The sequence below is a fragment of the Coregonus lavaretus genome (genome assembly GCF_964263955.1).
Source record: "Coregonus lavaretus genome assembly, chromosome: 18".
NCBI classification, from domain to species: Eukaryota; Metazoa; Chordata; class Actinopteri; order Salmoniformes; family Salmonidae; genus Coregonus; species Coregonus lavaretus.
Window position 1 is genome coordinate 43,539,821 of NC_140005.1, and position 16,499 is coordinate 43,556,319.

General features: G+C 50.6%; 1 protein-coding gene across 1 annotated transcript in view; it reads left to right on the forward strand.

Moving 5' to 3' along the window:
• LOC311146033 (EMILIN-1-A-like) overlaps positions 1-16,499 on the forward strand; it is a 64,217-nt gene that overhangs the window by 30,012 nt on the left and 17,706 nt on the right. Inside the window, exons 2-4 of the mRNA XM_084182474.1 lie at positions 3,790-3,912; positions 12,140-12,351; positions 12,512-14,965. Coding sequence (XP_084038600.1) covers positions 3,790-3,912; positions 12,140-12,351; positions 12,512-14,965 — 2,789 coding nt within the window. The remainder of the gene's footprint in view (positions 1-3,789; positions 3,913-12,139; positions 12,352-12,511; positions 14,966-16,499) is intronic.

Here is a 16,499-nt window from a genome sequence, read left to right on the forward strand (position 1 = left end):
AATAACAAATGTATTTTTTTATAACCTTTCTCCTCCCCTTCATCTGCACCGATTGAAGTTGATTTAACAAGTGACATCAATAAGGGATCATAGCTTTTACCTGTATTCACCTGGCCAGTCTATGTCATGGAAAGAGCAGGTGGTCTTAATGTTTTGTATAGTCAGTGTATATCGACTGAATTTTTTCTCCAAAAAGCTACTGGCTACTATCTGTATCAAAGACAGGTTTGAAAACTCGATGGTCAAAGATAACTTCCTATTGAGGCTTTTTGGCTTCTTCTGTGGGGGTTTAAGAGCAGCCGCGTCCAACTGTAGGTAGTGATCAAATATTTTCTTCAAGTGGGTGAGGCGGTTTAGGGAGCTGCATTTATTGCTAGAAAGGAACCGTTTGTATTGCCTCAAATATATAGTATATTAAATCAATGGCAACAATGTAGGCTATTTTTAGGTATAATCAATACATAATGTATCTACTTAAACTGTCAATCATTAGGTGTATCACTTTTTTTGTTTCATCCTCAAAGATTGTAAATGCATTATGTCCACATGTGTGGTTTTATTGTGTTTTTAAATTGGCAAATAAATCGAATCAAATTAAAATCACAACAAATGTAAGGTATTTATAGAAACAACAAAAACAGCTTGCAGCCTCTGGCTGGCTGTGGTTAGCTGGAAGGTGGCAGGCCGAATTTGAGATTAGAAAAATTCCTTGCTATTGTCTTTCAAATTAGCTCATGGATAGATGGCTTGCCTTGGGTTTATAGCTGTCCTCTGAGTGGAGGCGAAACGGCAGAGATGCAAAAATGGCCTGCCAAGGGCTTATAGCGGTCGTATGAGTCGGGGCTACCCGCCAGAGATGGAAATCACGTCTTGAAAGGCAAACTCCATTTGCTCGCTGGCGGTAGGAATTTATAGCCTTGGGTGTAAGGAAGGCAGCAAATAGCAAGCGGGAGGCCATTTTTTTGCTATCTGGGGAGTGAGAGCATGCCGTGCTGAGAAAGAGAAGCAGGGGAATAAAAGAGAAAGAGAGGAAGGGATGGTTTTGGGAAGAGATTACATCATTGCCATGTGTTATCATTTCCAAATGAGGCTTGTTACATAGACACACCAAAGCTTTTGTCCCAGTGCCCGAAGCACAGCTTGGAAGAATGTTGCAGAAATCTCAATCAAGAGCCATGCCAGATGGATAGGCTAGTTAGAACCCTCTGTGCTTGTCTCTATGCAGCTGCACACTGGCTTATCTGCTCAAACACAGGACAGATGTCAGATGTGGAGAGAAACAGGGCTTCTCACTGGCACTAGAAAGCAGTAAGCTCAAGCTTGAGAATATGAGTAATACATATGCCTGGCCTGGTTAGTTTGGTATGCTAAGAAATGTATTGCGTGCACACTGTGTCTTTCTCATGTGTCTTCAATCGAAGTGTTTGAAAAGTGATGCAATGATGATCAATCAGTCAATCAAATTTTATTTATAAAGCAGATTTACATCAGCAGATGTCACAAAGTGCTATACAGAAACCCAGCCTAAAACCCCAAACAGCAAGCAATGCAGGTGTAGAAGCACAGTGGCTAGGAAAAACTCCCTAGAAAAGGCAGAAACCTAGGAAGAAACCTAGAGAGGAACCAGGCTCAGAGGGGTGGCCAGTCCCCTTCTGGCTGTGCCGGGTGGAGAACATCTTCAAGATGTTTATACGTTCATAGATGACCAGCAGGGTCAAATAATAATCACAGTGGGTGTAGAGGTTGCAACAGGTCAGTACATCAGGAGTAAATGTCACTTGGCTTTTTATAGCCGGCATTTAGAGGTTGAATAGCAGGTGCGGTAGATAGAGAGAAAGTTGAAAACAGCAGGTCTGGGACAAGGTAGCACGTCCGGTGAACAGGTCAGGGTTCCATAGCCGCAGGCAGAAGAGTGGAAACTGGAGCAGCAGCACGACCTGGTGGACTGGGGACAGCAAGGAGTCATCAGGCCAGGTAGTCCTGAGGCATGGTCCTAGGGCTCAGGTCCTCCGGGATGGGAGGGAGAGAGGAAGAGAGAGAGAATTTGAGGGAGCATACTTAAATTCACACAGGACACCGGATAAGACAGGAGAATAACACCAGATATAACAGACTGACCCTAGCCCCCCAGCACATAGACTATTGCAGCATAGATACTGGAGGCTGAGACAGGGGGGGGTCGGGAGACACTGTGGCCCCGTCCGACGATACCCCCGGATAGGGCCAACCAGGCAGGATATAACCCCACCCACTTTGCCAAAGCACAGCCCCCTACACTACCAGAGGGATATCAACAGACCACCAACCTACTACCCTGAGACAAGGCTGAGTATAGCCCACGAAGATCTCCTCCACTGCACGAGCCCGAGAGGCGACAAACCCCCTGAATCCAGAATGTAAAGCCTCAGTGGCAGACAGACCACAGCCTATAGTCTGATGGGGGATCACTGTCAGGCCAGTGACAGTCAGACAGCTGATCCTCTCCACTCCCCTTTCCTCTTCTCTCCCACACAGTGTGGTCTGTTTGTTGATCTTGCCTGGCAGACTAAAACTAAACAGGGGTGAAACCTAAATTGCTGTTTTTCCAGGAGGGAGTTAATGGTTTGAATTTGATCTGGTGTTCTAGTTACAACCAGCATGTGTTTTGTTCGGAATAGTTCCTAGTGTGTTCCTACTGTTCACTGTCAGTGTTCCATCTCAGTGCTCTGTCACAGTCTTCTAAAGTACAGTGGTACAGGTTTTTGTAACAAACTAGCACTAGGATATAATAAAGCATCATGTTGTACAACCAATATCAGAGCACAACAATCAACTTTTTAGTGCCTGCAAGTCAACTGTATCTCAGTACTATATCAGTTCTATCCCAGTGTCCCATCCCATGCAGTGTTCTGTGTTAAACTCTGTTAGTTTTATGTGACTGAGCGCCCAGAGTCCATCTCCTGACAGTGTGACCACAGAGAGAGTTGGTTCGCTCTGCAGGGGACCATGACTACAGCACACTGACTACACACTGGCTACACAGCTCCTTTCTCTGGCAGCACTCAGTCTTTTACCAGGCCATAGCGGCCCCCAGACAAGATCAGCTCTAAATCAACACTGGCCCTGGTGCTGCTATGGAAAAAGTGTCAGACCAGCCGCCCTAAATCTGACTGCCACTCACTCTGCAGTCAGCTCAGCACTGTCTCCCTCTGGCTGAGTACCAAATGGCACTCTATTCCCTATGGAACCTGGTCAAATGTAGTGCCATTTTTACTGCACAGAGCTGTAACTCTACTAAGCCCCTACTAGTTAAGACAGGAGAGGCAGCTCTCTGTTGGAGTCCTGACTTGTTGTGAGAGGAACCAGTACTTGAGATCCTAGTAAAATGTTAGAGTGCATTTGCCTCTCCATATATTTTCATTGCTTACGCATGACAAGACCATGAGAGTTACTCCTACTGGAGATACTGAAGCTTTCCCAGCAATGAATCACTTACCGGTACCTAACTTATACATGATTAGGGCATAAACATGTCTCCTCAAACTGTCCACTCCCTCTCTTTTTCTAATTTCTCATCTCAGCTTTGAATACTTAGTGTATTCCCTTGATTTGTATGCAATCTCTCATCTCTAAACGTACATACATACAGTATGTGCATTAATAATAATAATAATAATAATAATAATAATAATAATAATAATATGCCATTTAGCAGACGCTTTTATCCAAAGCGACTTACAGTCATGTGTGCATAGATTAATACGTAAAAATGTATCTCAAACTAACTTCCCCCCTTCTCTCTCCCTGTAGAAACTGGTGTGCGTATGTGGTGACGAAGACAGTGAGCTGTGTGGTGGAGGATGGAGTGGAGACCTACGTCAAGCCTGACTACCACCCCTGCTCCTGGGGCACGCAGTGTTCCCGCATGGTGACGTGAGTATGCTCCTAACACACAAACACACGGGACTACCATGTGGTGCTGTATACTTACACTTACACATTCATTTAAACAGGTATACCCAGACACCCACTGCATGAATCAGTCTTTGCCCATCTACTGTAGACAGACAGAGGACAAAGTGGTGAGAGAATGCCAAGGCTGAGGGGAATTGTGTAAGAAGGGCCATTAGGACCTAATGCCCTTAATGTCTGTCAACACACACACACTCACACACACTGCTTGTGGAATAAACAAATTGGAAAGACAGACGTGTGACAACTCGCAAAACGTAACCAATATTTCTGGGAAATCAGGACCTTTTTGACAAATCTGAAGCCCATACTATACGGCTTCCCTCTCTCGCTCTCTCGCTCTCTTTTTCTCTTCATCTCCCTTCTCTCCTGTCTTTCTCTATCCTTCTCTTGCATGATTCCAGGCATAGCAGTGGTAGGCTAAGAGCTGTCGTATTGTAATTGACATAAATTATGTGTGATGGACAAAGTCGTGGCTGTGCAAACTGAGTCCTGTTGATTGAAGGCCTTCTACTGCCACAGCCTCTGTCTCTCTCTCTGACACTCTCACAGCTTGGCAGCAGATGACTGTGTTTTGAGCCTGAACCATACAGCACATATACAGGAAAGAAAACAATATATGCCTGTTCACGCACAAGGGGGATTAATTGTGAAACATTTATTTCCTTCTCAGTTTAAAAGGGGAAAATAAAAGACAGTTTCTTTTGAACGCGGTCCAAGCAAAATGTAGAAATCTGTCCGTGTGTATGTCGAGCACGTGTGTGGAACGTGTGTGTGCATGTGTGTTCGTTTATCTGTTCTAATTGTTTGACAATGCTTTAGGATCTCATTTTGGAGTTTGGCTTCGACTCTCCATTGCAACATACAGTACATTTGCTACACAGTGGAGTATTCTCATCCATCAGAAAGGGGAGGGGTCTCCTCTGAACTACGGTTATCTGACCAACGAAAACGAAGGGTGGTGGTCAGCTTGAGTTTGAATTAGGTTAATGTAAATATTGGGCCACTTGACTTGGGTATTGCGTTTGTTCGTACAGTAATTCAATATGTTTTGACAGTTATCACAGATGTGTGCTGTCAAGTGCTGTGCAATCTGTTTCCCCAATCCTGAAGTTCTTGTTACTTTTTTCAGATTACGTGATTGGGTAAGAGGAGATTGCGACGCATACCTACCATTCCTAAGTCTTTCACAATAGACAGTGACAGGCATTTCTGATACTGTGTTACACACTAGAGCGGAAAAGGAGCTGGTGGATTAATTGCAAACATGTTAAGGTCTGAATAGTTAATGATTGAATCAACGTTGGTATCTGGTGAATACCGGGGATTAGAGTTACCTCAAAGTGCCTGTCAGGGCAGAAACCAGCGTCCGCTGTTTAAGCTTTGTGTTCATGCTTCCATGCCCGGGAACAACATGAAAACCTCGATTTAAATAGAAACGTAATTAGAAAATGCCTGTTACTCTGGCTTTGTGGCCTGTAATGACTGCATTTGGATTGACACATAAACATTCTCCAAACTGAGGCCGTTTGAAGAGTTCTGTCATGAGCCTCTCACTCCACCGGGTTACCACCTTAATTTTCTTCCACTCTGCTCACCACTCTCTCTACTCAGCCTAACTAGCTCCACCTGTCCCTGCTCTGCTCTGCTCTAATTACTCTGCCAGCTGCGCTGCATTACCCACTACCTCTCCCAGTATTTAAGGCCCTGTCTTTCAGCTCTCCGGTGTCAGATCGTCTGCAAAGCTCACACCCGGAACCTGTTTGCTCGCGCTTCTGGCTCACCCTGGTTTTGTGACCCCGGACCTGCCTGATTTTTGGATACTCTTCTGCCCCAGGAGATCCAGACCTGCTTCTGCCATAACGACTCCTGACTACTCTTCAATCCCGGTAACTCTGACCAGCCTTCTGCCTTGCTACTACGTATTTTGGATTTCCCTTGAACTGTACTGCTGCCTTGTTTCATTCCGCCCTGTTGTGTCTGTGTCTCCCCCCCCCAGGACTTCTGGACCACCCACCACCGGCTTCTTAGGACGCATCGCTGCCACTGGGGGGGGCACAGACCCAGCACATTGGACGGGATCCCTGTTACCCCTGGAGCCTTCATTCACTCCCTACTTCCCTTTTCCCTTAAGTTTTAATAAACTTTCTGGTGTGACGCAATTGTGGTCCTCTGGTCGTCTGTCTGAACCGTGACAGTACGATCTGACCATTATGGACTCAGCGCACACTTTCCCCGACATGGAAACCGATGAGCATGAGCAGCAGTTCCAGCAGCAGCAACAACAACTCGCCATGATCATTCAACTCCTCACCAACCTTACCCCAGCCAGTCTGCCCACCAGCCCTGCCCCCGAGTTACCTGCCCCGGTCATTGCAGCCGCTGCTCCGGAACCCAAGATTGGAAACCCCGAGCGGTTCAACGGCGATTCAACCCAGGTCCGGCCATTCCTGACTAGCTGCCGACTTCAGTTCTCCTTGCAGCCAAGGACCTTCGCCACGGAGAGGGCTAAGGTTGGGTATGCCATCACTCACCTGACGGGCCGAGCTCGACTCTGGGGAACAGCAGAGTTCGAACGTCAAACCCCCGCATGTGCAACCTTCGACCTGTTTGCTGAGGAGATGCTGAAGGTGTTTGACCTGGATTCACCAACCGCAGAGGCGTCTCGTGAACTGTTCAGTATTCGACAAGGCAGACGTACAGTCGCAGACCATTCCATCGACTTCCGAACCCTGGCTAGACGAAGTTCTTGGAACACACCATCGTTGGTGGACGCGTTCTTCCATAGTTTGGCTGACTATATCAAGGACGAGTTGGTCTCCCATGAACTGCCTTCCACTCTTGATGAAGCCATCGCACTGACTGTCAGGATCGACAGAAGGATACAGACCCGTCGTCGTGAGAGGGGGCGCCAAGGTCCACCTACTACCGGCATTCGGAGAGATCCGACTGGGCTCCTGTCATCTACTGCCACTCACCCTGGTCAGCTTGATCAGTCTGAGCCTATGGAGATTGGGCGAGCCTCTCTCACTCCTGCAGAGCGCCAGCGCCGCTTCACCTCAAACCTCTGCCTCTATTGTGGAGGTGATGGACATCGTGTGGTAACCTGCCCTTTAAAGGGCCGAAGCTCACCGGGCATAGGGGGAGTCCGGTTGAGTTCAATGACCATCCAGTCCTCCGACCGCAAACCCCTGCTGCAAGTTCACCTCCGCCTCTCTGACTCAACTCACACCCTGGCTGCTCTGGTGGATTCTGGCGCCGAAGCCAACATAATGGACATCAAGCTGGCACGCCAACTGGGACTGGAGAACCTCCGTTTGACACCTCCTATTCCTGCCCGGGCACTGGACGGACACTTACTCGGATCGGTCACTCATGTCACGGCCCCGGTCTCGATGGGTCTGTCCGGTAACCATCAAGAAACTATCCAGTTTCACCTGCTCCCCTCTCCAGGCCAACCCCTCATCCTGGGTTACCCATGGCTCCGCCGGCACAACCCTCAGCTCGACTGGGTGACCGGGGTGATCAGGGAGTGGGGAGAGGACTGCCACCGAACCTGCCTGCTTGCTGCCGCACTACCCCCTCGGCCAGTACCTACTAACTCCGCTCCTGACCTCTCCAATGTCCCAGAATGCTACCATGGTCTCAGAGAGGTGTTTAACAAAGCAAGAGCCACATCTCTGCCCCCTCACCGACCGTACGACTGTGCCATCGACCTCCTCCCTGGAACAGCCCCTCCAAAGGGTCGTCTTTATTCGTTGTCTGCTCCTGAAAGAAAGTCCATGGAGGACTACATCAATGGCTCTCTGTCCGCAGGATTAATCCGTTCATCTTCATCTCCTGCTGGTGCTGGCTTCTTCTTTGTGGGGAAGAAGGACGGATCTCTTCGCCCCTGCATCGACTACAGGGGACTCAACGACATCACAGTGAAAAACCGTTACCCTCTGCCTCTGCTCACCTCTGCTTTTGAGTTGCTCCAGGGAGCCACTGTTTTTACCAAGTTGGATCTCAGAAACGCTTACCACCTAGTGCGGATCCGGGAGGGAGATGAATGGAAAACCGCATTCAATACACCAACAGGCCACTACGAGTATCTGGTTATGCCTTTTGGCCTCACCAATGCTCCTGCTGTGTTCCAGGCTCTAGTGAATGATGTACTGCGGGACATGTTAAACAAGTTTGTCTTCGTTTACCTGGATGACATCTTAATCTACTCCAGAAACCTGTCTGAACACACCCGCCATGTCCAGCAAGTCCTTCATCGTCTTCTGGAGAATTCCCTCTACGCCAAGGCAGAGAAATGTGAGTTTCACGTCAAGACAGTGGCCTTCCTGGGGTACATAGTGGCAGAGGGAAGTATCCAAATGGATCCTGCCAAAGTATCAGCAGTCACTTCGTGGCCAGTTCCGGAGAACAGAAAGAAGCTGCAACAGTTTCTGGGGTTTGCTAACTTCTATAGAAAGTTTATCCGGAACTACAGTACCGTTGCTGCCCCTCTCACTGCTCTAACCAGCACCAAGCAACCCTTCACCTGGACCCCAGCAGCCGACAAAGCCTTCAGTACCCTCAAGGTGAGGTTCACCTCCGCTCCCATCCTCCAGATGCCTGATGTGGACCGGCAATTCATTGTGGAGGTGGACGCCTCGGATGTGGGAGTTGGTGCTGTGATTTCTCAGTGGGCTGCGGAGGATAGGAAGCTCCATCCCTGTGCCTTTTTCTCACGTCGGTTGTCCCCCTCTGAGTGCAATTACGACATAGGGAACCGTGAGCTGCTGGCTGTGAAGCTTGCCTTGGAGGAGTGGCGTCACTGGCTGGAGGGGTCCACCATTCCATTTCTCGTTTGGACCGATCATAAGAACTTGGAGTACATCCGCACGGCCAAACGGTTGAACTCCAGGCAGTCCCGCTGGGCCCTGTTCTTCACCAGGTTTAATTTCACTCTGTCATACCGGCCTGGATCACGCAACACCAAGCCAGACGCCCTCTCCCGTCAATTCCAGAAGGATGACACCCCCTCCAAGGACCCAGTGTCGATTCTGCCAAGTCCCTGCATCGTTGCAGCTCTGACCTGGGCTGTTGAGGAACAGGTGCTGGAGGCTCTCCGTAACCAGCCAGGTCCCAGCACTTGCCCAGCTGACCGCCTTTTTGTCCCCGAAGACCTGAGGTCCCAGGTCGTTCAGTGGGGACATGACTCCCGCCTAGCTTGTCACCCTGGCTCCACCCGCACTTACAACCTGCTCGCCCAGAGGTTCTGGTGGCCCTCTCTGAGAAAGGATGTACGGGAATTCGTCCAAGCCTGCCCCATCTGCAACCAACACAAGTCGTCCTGCCAGCCCCCAGCCGGATTGCTGCAGCCCCTGCCTGTGCCCAGACGTCCCTGGTCTCACATCGCCCTTGACTTTGTCACGGGGCTGCCCCCTTCAAGTGGCATGACCGTCATTCTCACCATTGTTGACCGTTTCAGCAAGATGGCACACTTCATTCCCCTCCCCAAGCTCCCAACCGCCAAGGAGACCGCCCAGGTGGTCCTGGAACACGTCTTCCGGATCCACGGACTGCCAAAGGATGTAGTTTCTGACCGTGGTCCACAATTCTCCTCCGCTTTTTGGAAGGAGTTCTGTCACCTGCTGGGAGCCACAGTCAGTCTGACTTCCGGATTCCATCCCCAATCCAATGGGCAGTCAGAGCGGGCTAATCAGGAGCTCGAGAAGGCACTGCGATGCATGACTTCACGCAACCCCCACTCCTGGTCGCAGCAATTGACATGGGTGGAGTACGCACACAATTCTCTGACCTGCTCTGCCATCGGTATGTCCCCTTTCCAATGTGTTTATGGATACCAGCCTCCTCTATTTGCCAGCCAGGAAGAGGAGGTTACTTGCCCATCTGCACTTGCTTTTGCCCGTCGATGTCGCCGCACCTGGTCACAAGCCCGAGCCACACTCCTCAGATCCGTTGCCAGCTACACTACCGGGGCCAACCGTCGAAGAATTCCTGCTCCCACCTACCATGTTGGTCAAAGGGTGTGGTTGTCATCGAAGAACCTGCCACTCAGGGTGGAGTCGCAGAAGCTGGCACCTCGGTTCATTGGCCCATTCCCTATCATAAGAGTGATTAGCCCAACTGCTGTCCGGCTCCAACTGCCTAATTCCCTGAGGGTGCACCCCACTTTCCATGTGTCTAAGATTAAGCCCATCCATGAGAGTCCGCTGGTCCCTGCGGCGCCTTGTCCTCCTCCTCCACGGCTCGTCGATGGTGGTCTGGTTTACACCGTCCGCCGCCTGCTTCGGTCCAGACGGAGGGGTAGGGGTCTCCAGTACCTCATTGACTGGGAGGGCTATGGACCTGAGGAAAGGACCTGGGTGCCAGCTAGTCGGATTGTGGATAGGACTCTCATCACCGCTTTCCACCAACGGCATCCTGATCAACCTGCAATCCGTAGGGGCCGCCCCAGAGGGGTCCCTAACCGTCCTGCCCGCTCGGCTTCCTGTCCTGTGCCTGATCCTGTCTCGGGACCTGTCCCATCTCCCGACCACGGCCCTCCGGCTTCCTCCGAGGATGAGGAGGTTCACTCGGACCGTTCGGAGGAGTTCTAGCCCTCCTCCGGCTCCCCTCCTCCCGCCCGGCGTGGTGTTGCTCTTGGGACTTCTGGGGCCGTCCCTTGGGGGGGGGGTTCTGTCATGAGCCTCTCACTCCACCGGGTTACCACCTTAATTTTCTTCCACTCTGCTCACCACTCTCTCTACTCAGCCTAACTAGCTCCACCTGTCCCTGCTCTGCTCTGCTCTAATTACTCTGCCAGCTGCGCTGCATTACCCACTACCTCTCCCAGTATTTAAGGCCCTGTCTTTCAGCTCTCCGGTGTCAGATCGTCTGCAAAGCTCACACCCGGAACCTGTTTGCTCGCGCTTCTGGCTCACCCTGGTTTTGTGACCCCGGACCTGCCTGATTTTTGGATACTCTTCTGCCCCAGGAGATCCAGACCTGCTTCTGCCATAACGACTCCTGACTACTCTTCAATCCCGGTAACTCTGACCAGCCTTCTGCCTTGCTACTACGTATTTTGGATTTCCCTTGAACTGTACTGCTGCCTTGTTTCATTCCGCCCTGTTGTGTCTGTGTCTCCCCCCCCCAGGACTTCTGGACCACCCACCACCGGCTTCTTAGGACGCATCGCTGCCACTGGGGGGGGCACAGACCCAGCACATTGGACGGGATCCCTGTTACCCCTGGAGCCTTCATTCACTCCCTACTTCCCTTTTCCCTTAAGTTTTAATAAACTTTCTGGTGTGACGCAATTGTGGTCCTCTGGTCGTCTGTCTGAACCGTGACAAGTTCAGGCCAACATAATTGCAGACAGGCCCGTTGAAACTCAATGGTAGGAACTTCAATTCAACTTGGAAGGGAAATTACGGATATTGCATAAACAAAATGTGTGAAGTAGTAAAATAAAACAATGTCCAAGGCTCTTCAATTAAGGTTTAATGTTATGTTCTGCCAATGACTAGTGGTGTTATGGGCCAAAAGGCAGCTGGACGGGTCTCCCGAGTGGCGCACGGGTCTAAGGTACTGTATCACAGTGCTTGAGGCGTCACTACAGACCCGGGTTCAATCCCAGGCTGTGTCGCAGCTGGCCGTGACCGAGACACCCATGAGGCCGCACACAATTGGCCCAGCTTCGTCCGGGTTAGGGGAGGGTTTGGCTGGCCGGGATGTCCTTGTCCCATCGCGCTCTAGCGACTCCTTGTGGCGGGCCAGGCGCCTGCACGCTGACTTCAGTCGCCAGTTGTATGGCGTTTCCTCCGACACATTGGTGAGGCTGGCTTCCGGGTTAAGAGAGCAGTGTGTCAAGAAGCAATGTCACTTGGCAGGGTTATGTTTCGGAGGACACATGGCTTTCGACCTTCGCCTCTCCCGAGTCCGTTATGGAGTTGCAGCGATGGGACAAGACTGTAACTACCAATTGGGGAGAAAAAAGGGGTAAAAGTTTTTAGAAAGAAAGGCAGATGGACAATAAGTTGGCAATTACCACATGCGACCAATTATGATTGCGTAGCATCAGTGAACATTTAGCAGACACTCCTATCTAGTGTGACCCAAAATATGTGCATTCAATTTAGATAGGTGAGACAACCTCATTGTGAACCACTTCACCATTGTTGTCGTTGTTGTCTCTGATTCTCAATAGATATCGAACGTATATGAAGCCACGGTACAAGGTGGCCTACAAGATGGTAACAGACATGGAGTGGAAATGTTGCCATGGTTACACTGGGGACGAATGTAGTGAGGGGCCGAGCGGAGGGTCTGGGACCCAGATTGCTACAGCCAAACCACGGCCGAAACCCTCCCGACCGGGACAGACCGGAACAGGTCACGGAGGACAGAGTGGAGGAGACGGTGGGTGGATGTCTGTTCAACCTGCTCCTCCTCTATATCCCCCTCTTCTTCTTCCTACTTCTGTCCTCGTCTCTGTTCCCATGTCACTCCTCAAATAGTATACATGATACATCTAATACTATATAGATTATATACTGTAATATAATGTGTTTGTGTTCAGGGCGAGGAGACGGTGACAAGATGCGGCAGCTGGAGGACAAGATCCAGAGCCTGACCAAGGACCTCCACGACCTGCAATCCTCCCTGAGGGGCATGAATGAACGCTTCCAGGAGGAGACGCACAAACCGGGTTTCACCGGTGGCGGCGCAAAGACCCCAGCGGACTCAGCCCAGCCCGAGATGATGGAGACCATCCACAGCATCCAGACCAAACTGGACCAGCTGGACAATCGGACCCAGGCCCACGACAAGACCCTGGTCAGCATCAACAACCACCTGGTCAACGGGAATGCTGGCGGCGGGAATGAACTCGGGGGTGGCGGTGGCGGCTCCTCTGGAGGCACCGGTGGGTTTAGCGGCGGGACGCTCAGCACTCTGAAAGAGGAGATCCTGAGGGAGCTGGAGAGGAGGGTGTCTCTGTCCTGCTCCTCCTGCCAGTCTGGGGTGGAGGACCTGCGAAGGAAGCAGCAGGAGAACAGGGAGAGGATCCAGGCACTGGAGAAGCAGCTGAACGCAGTGGATGGACGCTATCGCCAGAGCCTGGACGGCCTACGCCGGGAGGTCACACGCTTCCAGGGCTGCTGCAACACTGTCACCGACCTCAAGAACAGGGTCACAGATGCAGAGAGAAAGATCAGCTCTGCGTCGGAGAACTACGATGTCATCCAGAACCGCCTGGAGAAGGAGTTGGGCGGTGGTGGTGGTAGTCATGGCGGCATAGGTTTGGGAGGAGGTGGCTTTGGACCTGGTGGTGGTGGCTTTGGCCCTGGTGGTGGCAGCGGGTTACCCAAGGTTATAGAGGACAGGCTGGATAGCCATCTGAAGGACCTGGAGAGGCGGGTGAACAGCACAGTGCAGCACACGGAGGAGAGCTGCGCCTTAATAGAGAACAACATGAAGGACTACTTCCACCGCGAGCTGGGTGACCTCCGGACTGTGTTCCTGGACCGCTTCGACACCCAGGGCTACCGCATCGAAGACATAGAGCTGGACATGGGCATCGTAAAGGACCAAGTGTTGGACCACGACAAGAAGCTGACCCGCCTGGAGAACTCTACGGCACTCCTAGACAAGAGTCTGACTGACTGTGGCTGTGGAGGATTAGGAGGAGGAGCTGGAGGAGAGGGAGAAGGTAGAAGAGGAGGAAGTGGAGGAACAGGAGGGAGAGGAGACGGAGGAGGAAGGGGAGATGGAGGAGGAAATAAAGGAACTGGAGGAGGATGGGGAGGAGTAGGGGGAGCAGAGGGAACCAGAACTGGAGGAGGGGGAGATGGAGGAAGAGGAGGAATAGGGGGAACCGGAGATGGATGGGGAGGAGCTGGAGGAGACAGAGGAAATGATTACAACGGAGACTCTGTGAAGTCTATCACGTGGAGGGTGGTGGCCAACGAGAACGAGATCCGCCGCTTCGACACGCGTATCAAGGACCTGTCCATCTCAGGCGACTCCCTAATGGACAAGGTGGTGGACCTCAGCCACGACATCCGCAAAATCAAAGCCCTGACCGGAGACAACGGCGAGCACTTCAACCGCATTGTCACAGAGATCGAGATGCTGGGTCGTGGCGTGGACGAATGCGACATCTGCGGAAGAGTGGAAGACGAGTTGAAGAAGCTGAAGAACCACACGCAGCACACCCTGAACCGCTGGGAGAAGGACATCAACACCATCCGGACACAGGTGGACTCGGACCAGAGCTCCTGCTCGCAGGTGTGCTCCACCCTGAAGGAGGAGGTGGGGAAACTCCAGGAGGAGGTGGAGAAGTGTAGTGGCCAGTGTAAGATCCGCCTTGAGACCCCAACAACAGGAGGCGGCACCGGAGGAGGCCTGGATGACCCCCAGAAGCCCCTGGACGGCCACAGTGTGATCGGAGGAACGTCTAACAATGGCCACCTCAAGTCCCTGCAGGGCGAGCTGTCCGAGGTCATCCTGACCTTCAGCTCCATCAACGACACACTGAGGGGCCTAGAGCATACAGTGCAGAAACACGGCAGCATCATCACCGACCTGGGCAACACAAAGAACAAGATCATCTCGGAGCTGGACAAGATCCAGCAGGAGGTGACCGAGCACATCGAGGAGAGTCGCGACCGGCTTGACGGGGTGGACCGTGATGTGCGCCGTTTCGAGAGCACCCTGGTGGTGGAGATGGGTGACTGCAAGCGCTCTGGCGACGGCCTGGAGAAGAGGCTGTCCAAGATGGAGGGTGTGTGTGGACGGCTGGACGGCGTCTCGGACTCACTCCAGAAGATCAAGGAGGGGCTGAACAAGCATGTGTCGGGCCTGTGGAACTGTGTGAATGGCCTGAACGCTACGGTCATCTCCCATGGAGGGGTCATCGAGAACATCCAGACCACTCAGCTGGATGGGATCTACGGGAAGATCAAGAACCTCAATTCGTCCGTCAGCCACATCCTCAAGGAGTTCCAGAACCTCTCGGAACAGGACCTGACCGGTGAGTGTGTTGAGTTGACACTATATTCCTTTCAAAAGTTAGGATCTAGATCAGGGGTTAGCAACTCCAGTCCTCGGGTGCCTGATTGGTGGCACACTTTCACCCCAGCCCTATAGCTAACACACCTGAATAAACTAATTGCAATCTAAACTGAAGACCATGATTATTTGATTATTGGAGTCAGGTGTATTAGCAGGACTGAGGTTGCGTTTCCCTGATCTTGATCCAATGTAGGTAACTACAGAAACTAAACACTGCATGGTTTGGACAGGTAGAGCATGTTCATTTAGACATGATTTACATTGACTATGTTTGAGAATTTGTTGAGTTCATACTGATATTGAAAAATGAGACGTTAGTTTTAGTTATTATCAGTGGACTTAAACTCTAGTCTAGTTTTAGTCACAGACATTTTAGTCACATAATAGTCAGTGCATTTTTTTCTATAAAATAATGACAATTTAGGCCTCTAACTTCAATCATGTGCACATTCAGATAGCCTTGTCCAACTAGGCCGACTATCCCCTCATATACCTTAGCTGGCAACATTGATATTGTGGCAGATAGTAACCAATGCCAGCCACAATTAACCAATTAACCATAGGCTATAAAGCTGTGGCTACAGGTTAAACAATGTACAGCTCTGATTTTCTCCCCATCAAAACCGTCAAGGGGGTAAATAACAGTGGTTTCTTTGAAAAGGGGAGAATGAGCTTTACAAAAATGCCAGAAGTATTACTGTACTCTTAATATTCATCAAATAGCATTTGTTATTCCCATTGGAAAAAAATCAACTGCAACTGACATTTGCAGACCGTGGTGAGAGAGTGGCAACGCATATGGGGGAAATAAAGCTTCTGATGTGATCAAAACAAAGACAGCCTACATGAAAGTAAGAGAGAGAGTAGATATTGTTTCTAGTTCAGGTTAGTTACAAGTCAAGTGTCCTGGCTTCGCATCAGTTCAAAAGATTGACGATTGACTGAAGTGACCACCTGGGAATTGTGTAGGAGAGCCGGGCAGATCATCTCAATCAGATTGGCAACTGAAATATGTAAATTCTGCCAATGAGAGGAGTGCATGAAATATTCTGCATGCATGCATACTTAGGATTGGACAAAACAGATGAAAATGAGCTTCATGTCAAATTAAATGTCCTTAAGTGTCACTTGTAGTGCTGTTGCGGTGACCGTGTTACCGCCACACTGGCAGTCATGTCATGACCGCAGTCAAATTCCACGTGACCGTTGAATCACGGTAATCTTCTCTTATGCACTCTGGACATGAGTTGGTAGTACCCAACTCGCTAACGACCATCAGGTTGCTAATGGCCTGGTACTCAGCGTTCTATTGTCCCGCTAACCACTCTGACATCAATGCAAATGCATTCGAAAATCACATCAAACACTTATCAAAACCGTATCATGCTTTAAAACTCACCGTTAGGCAAACATTTTTTACCTCACTTTGATGATCAATTTGAAGAAAGAAGTTCAACAACAGGTTGAAACTGAGTGGATAACATGGTTGTTGT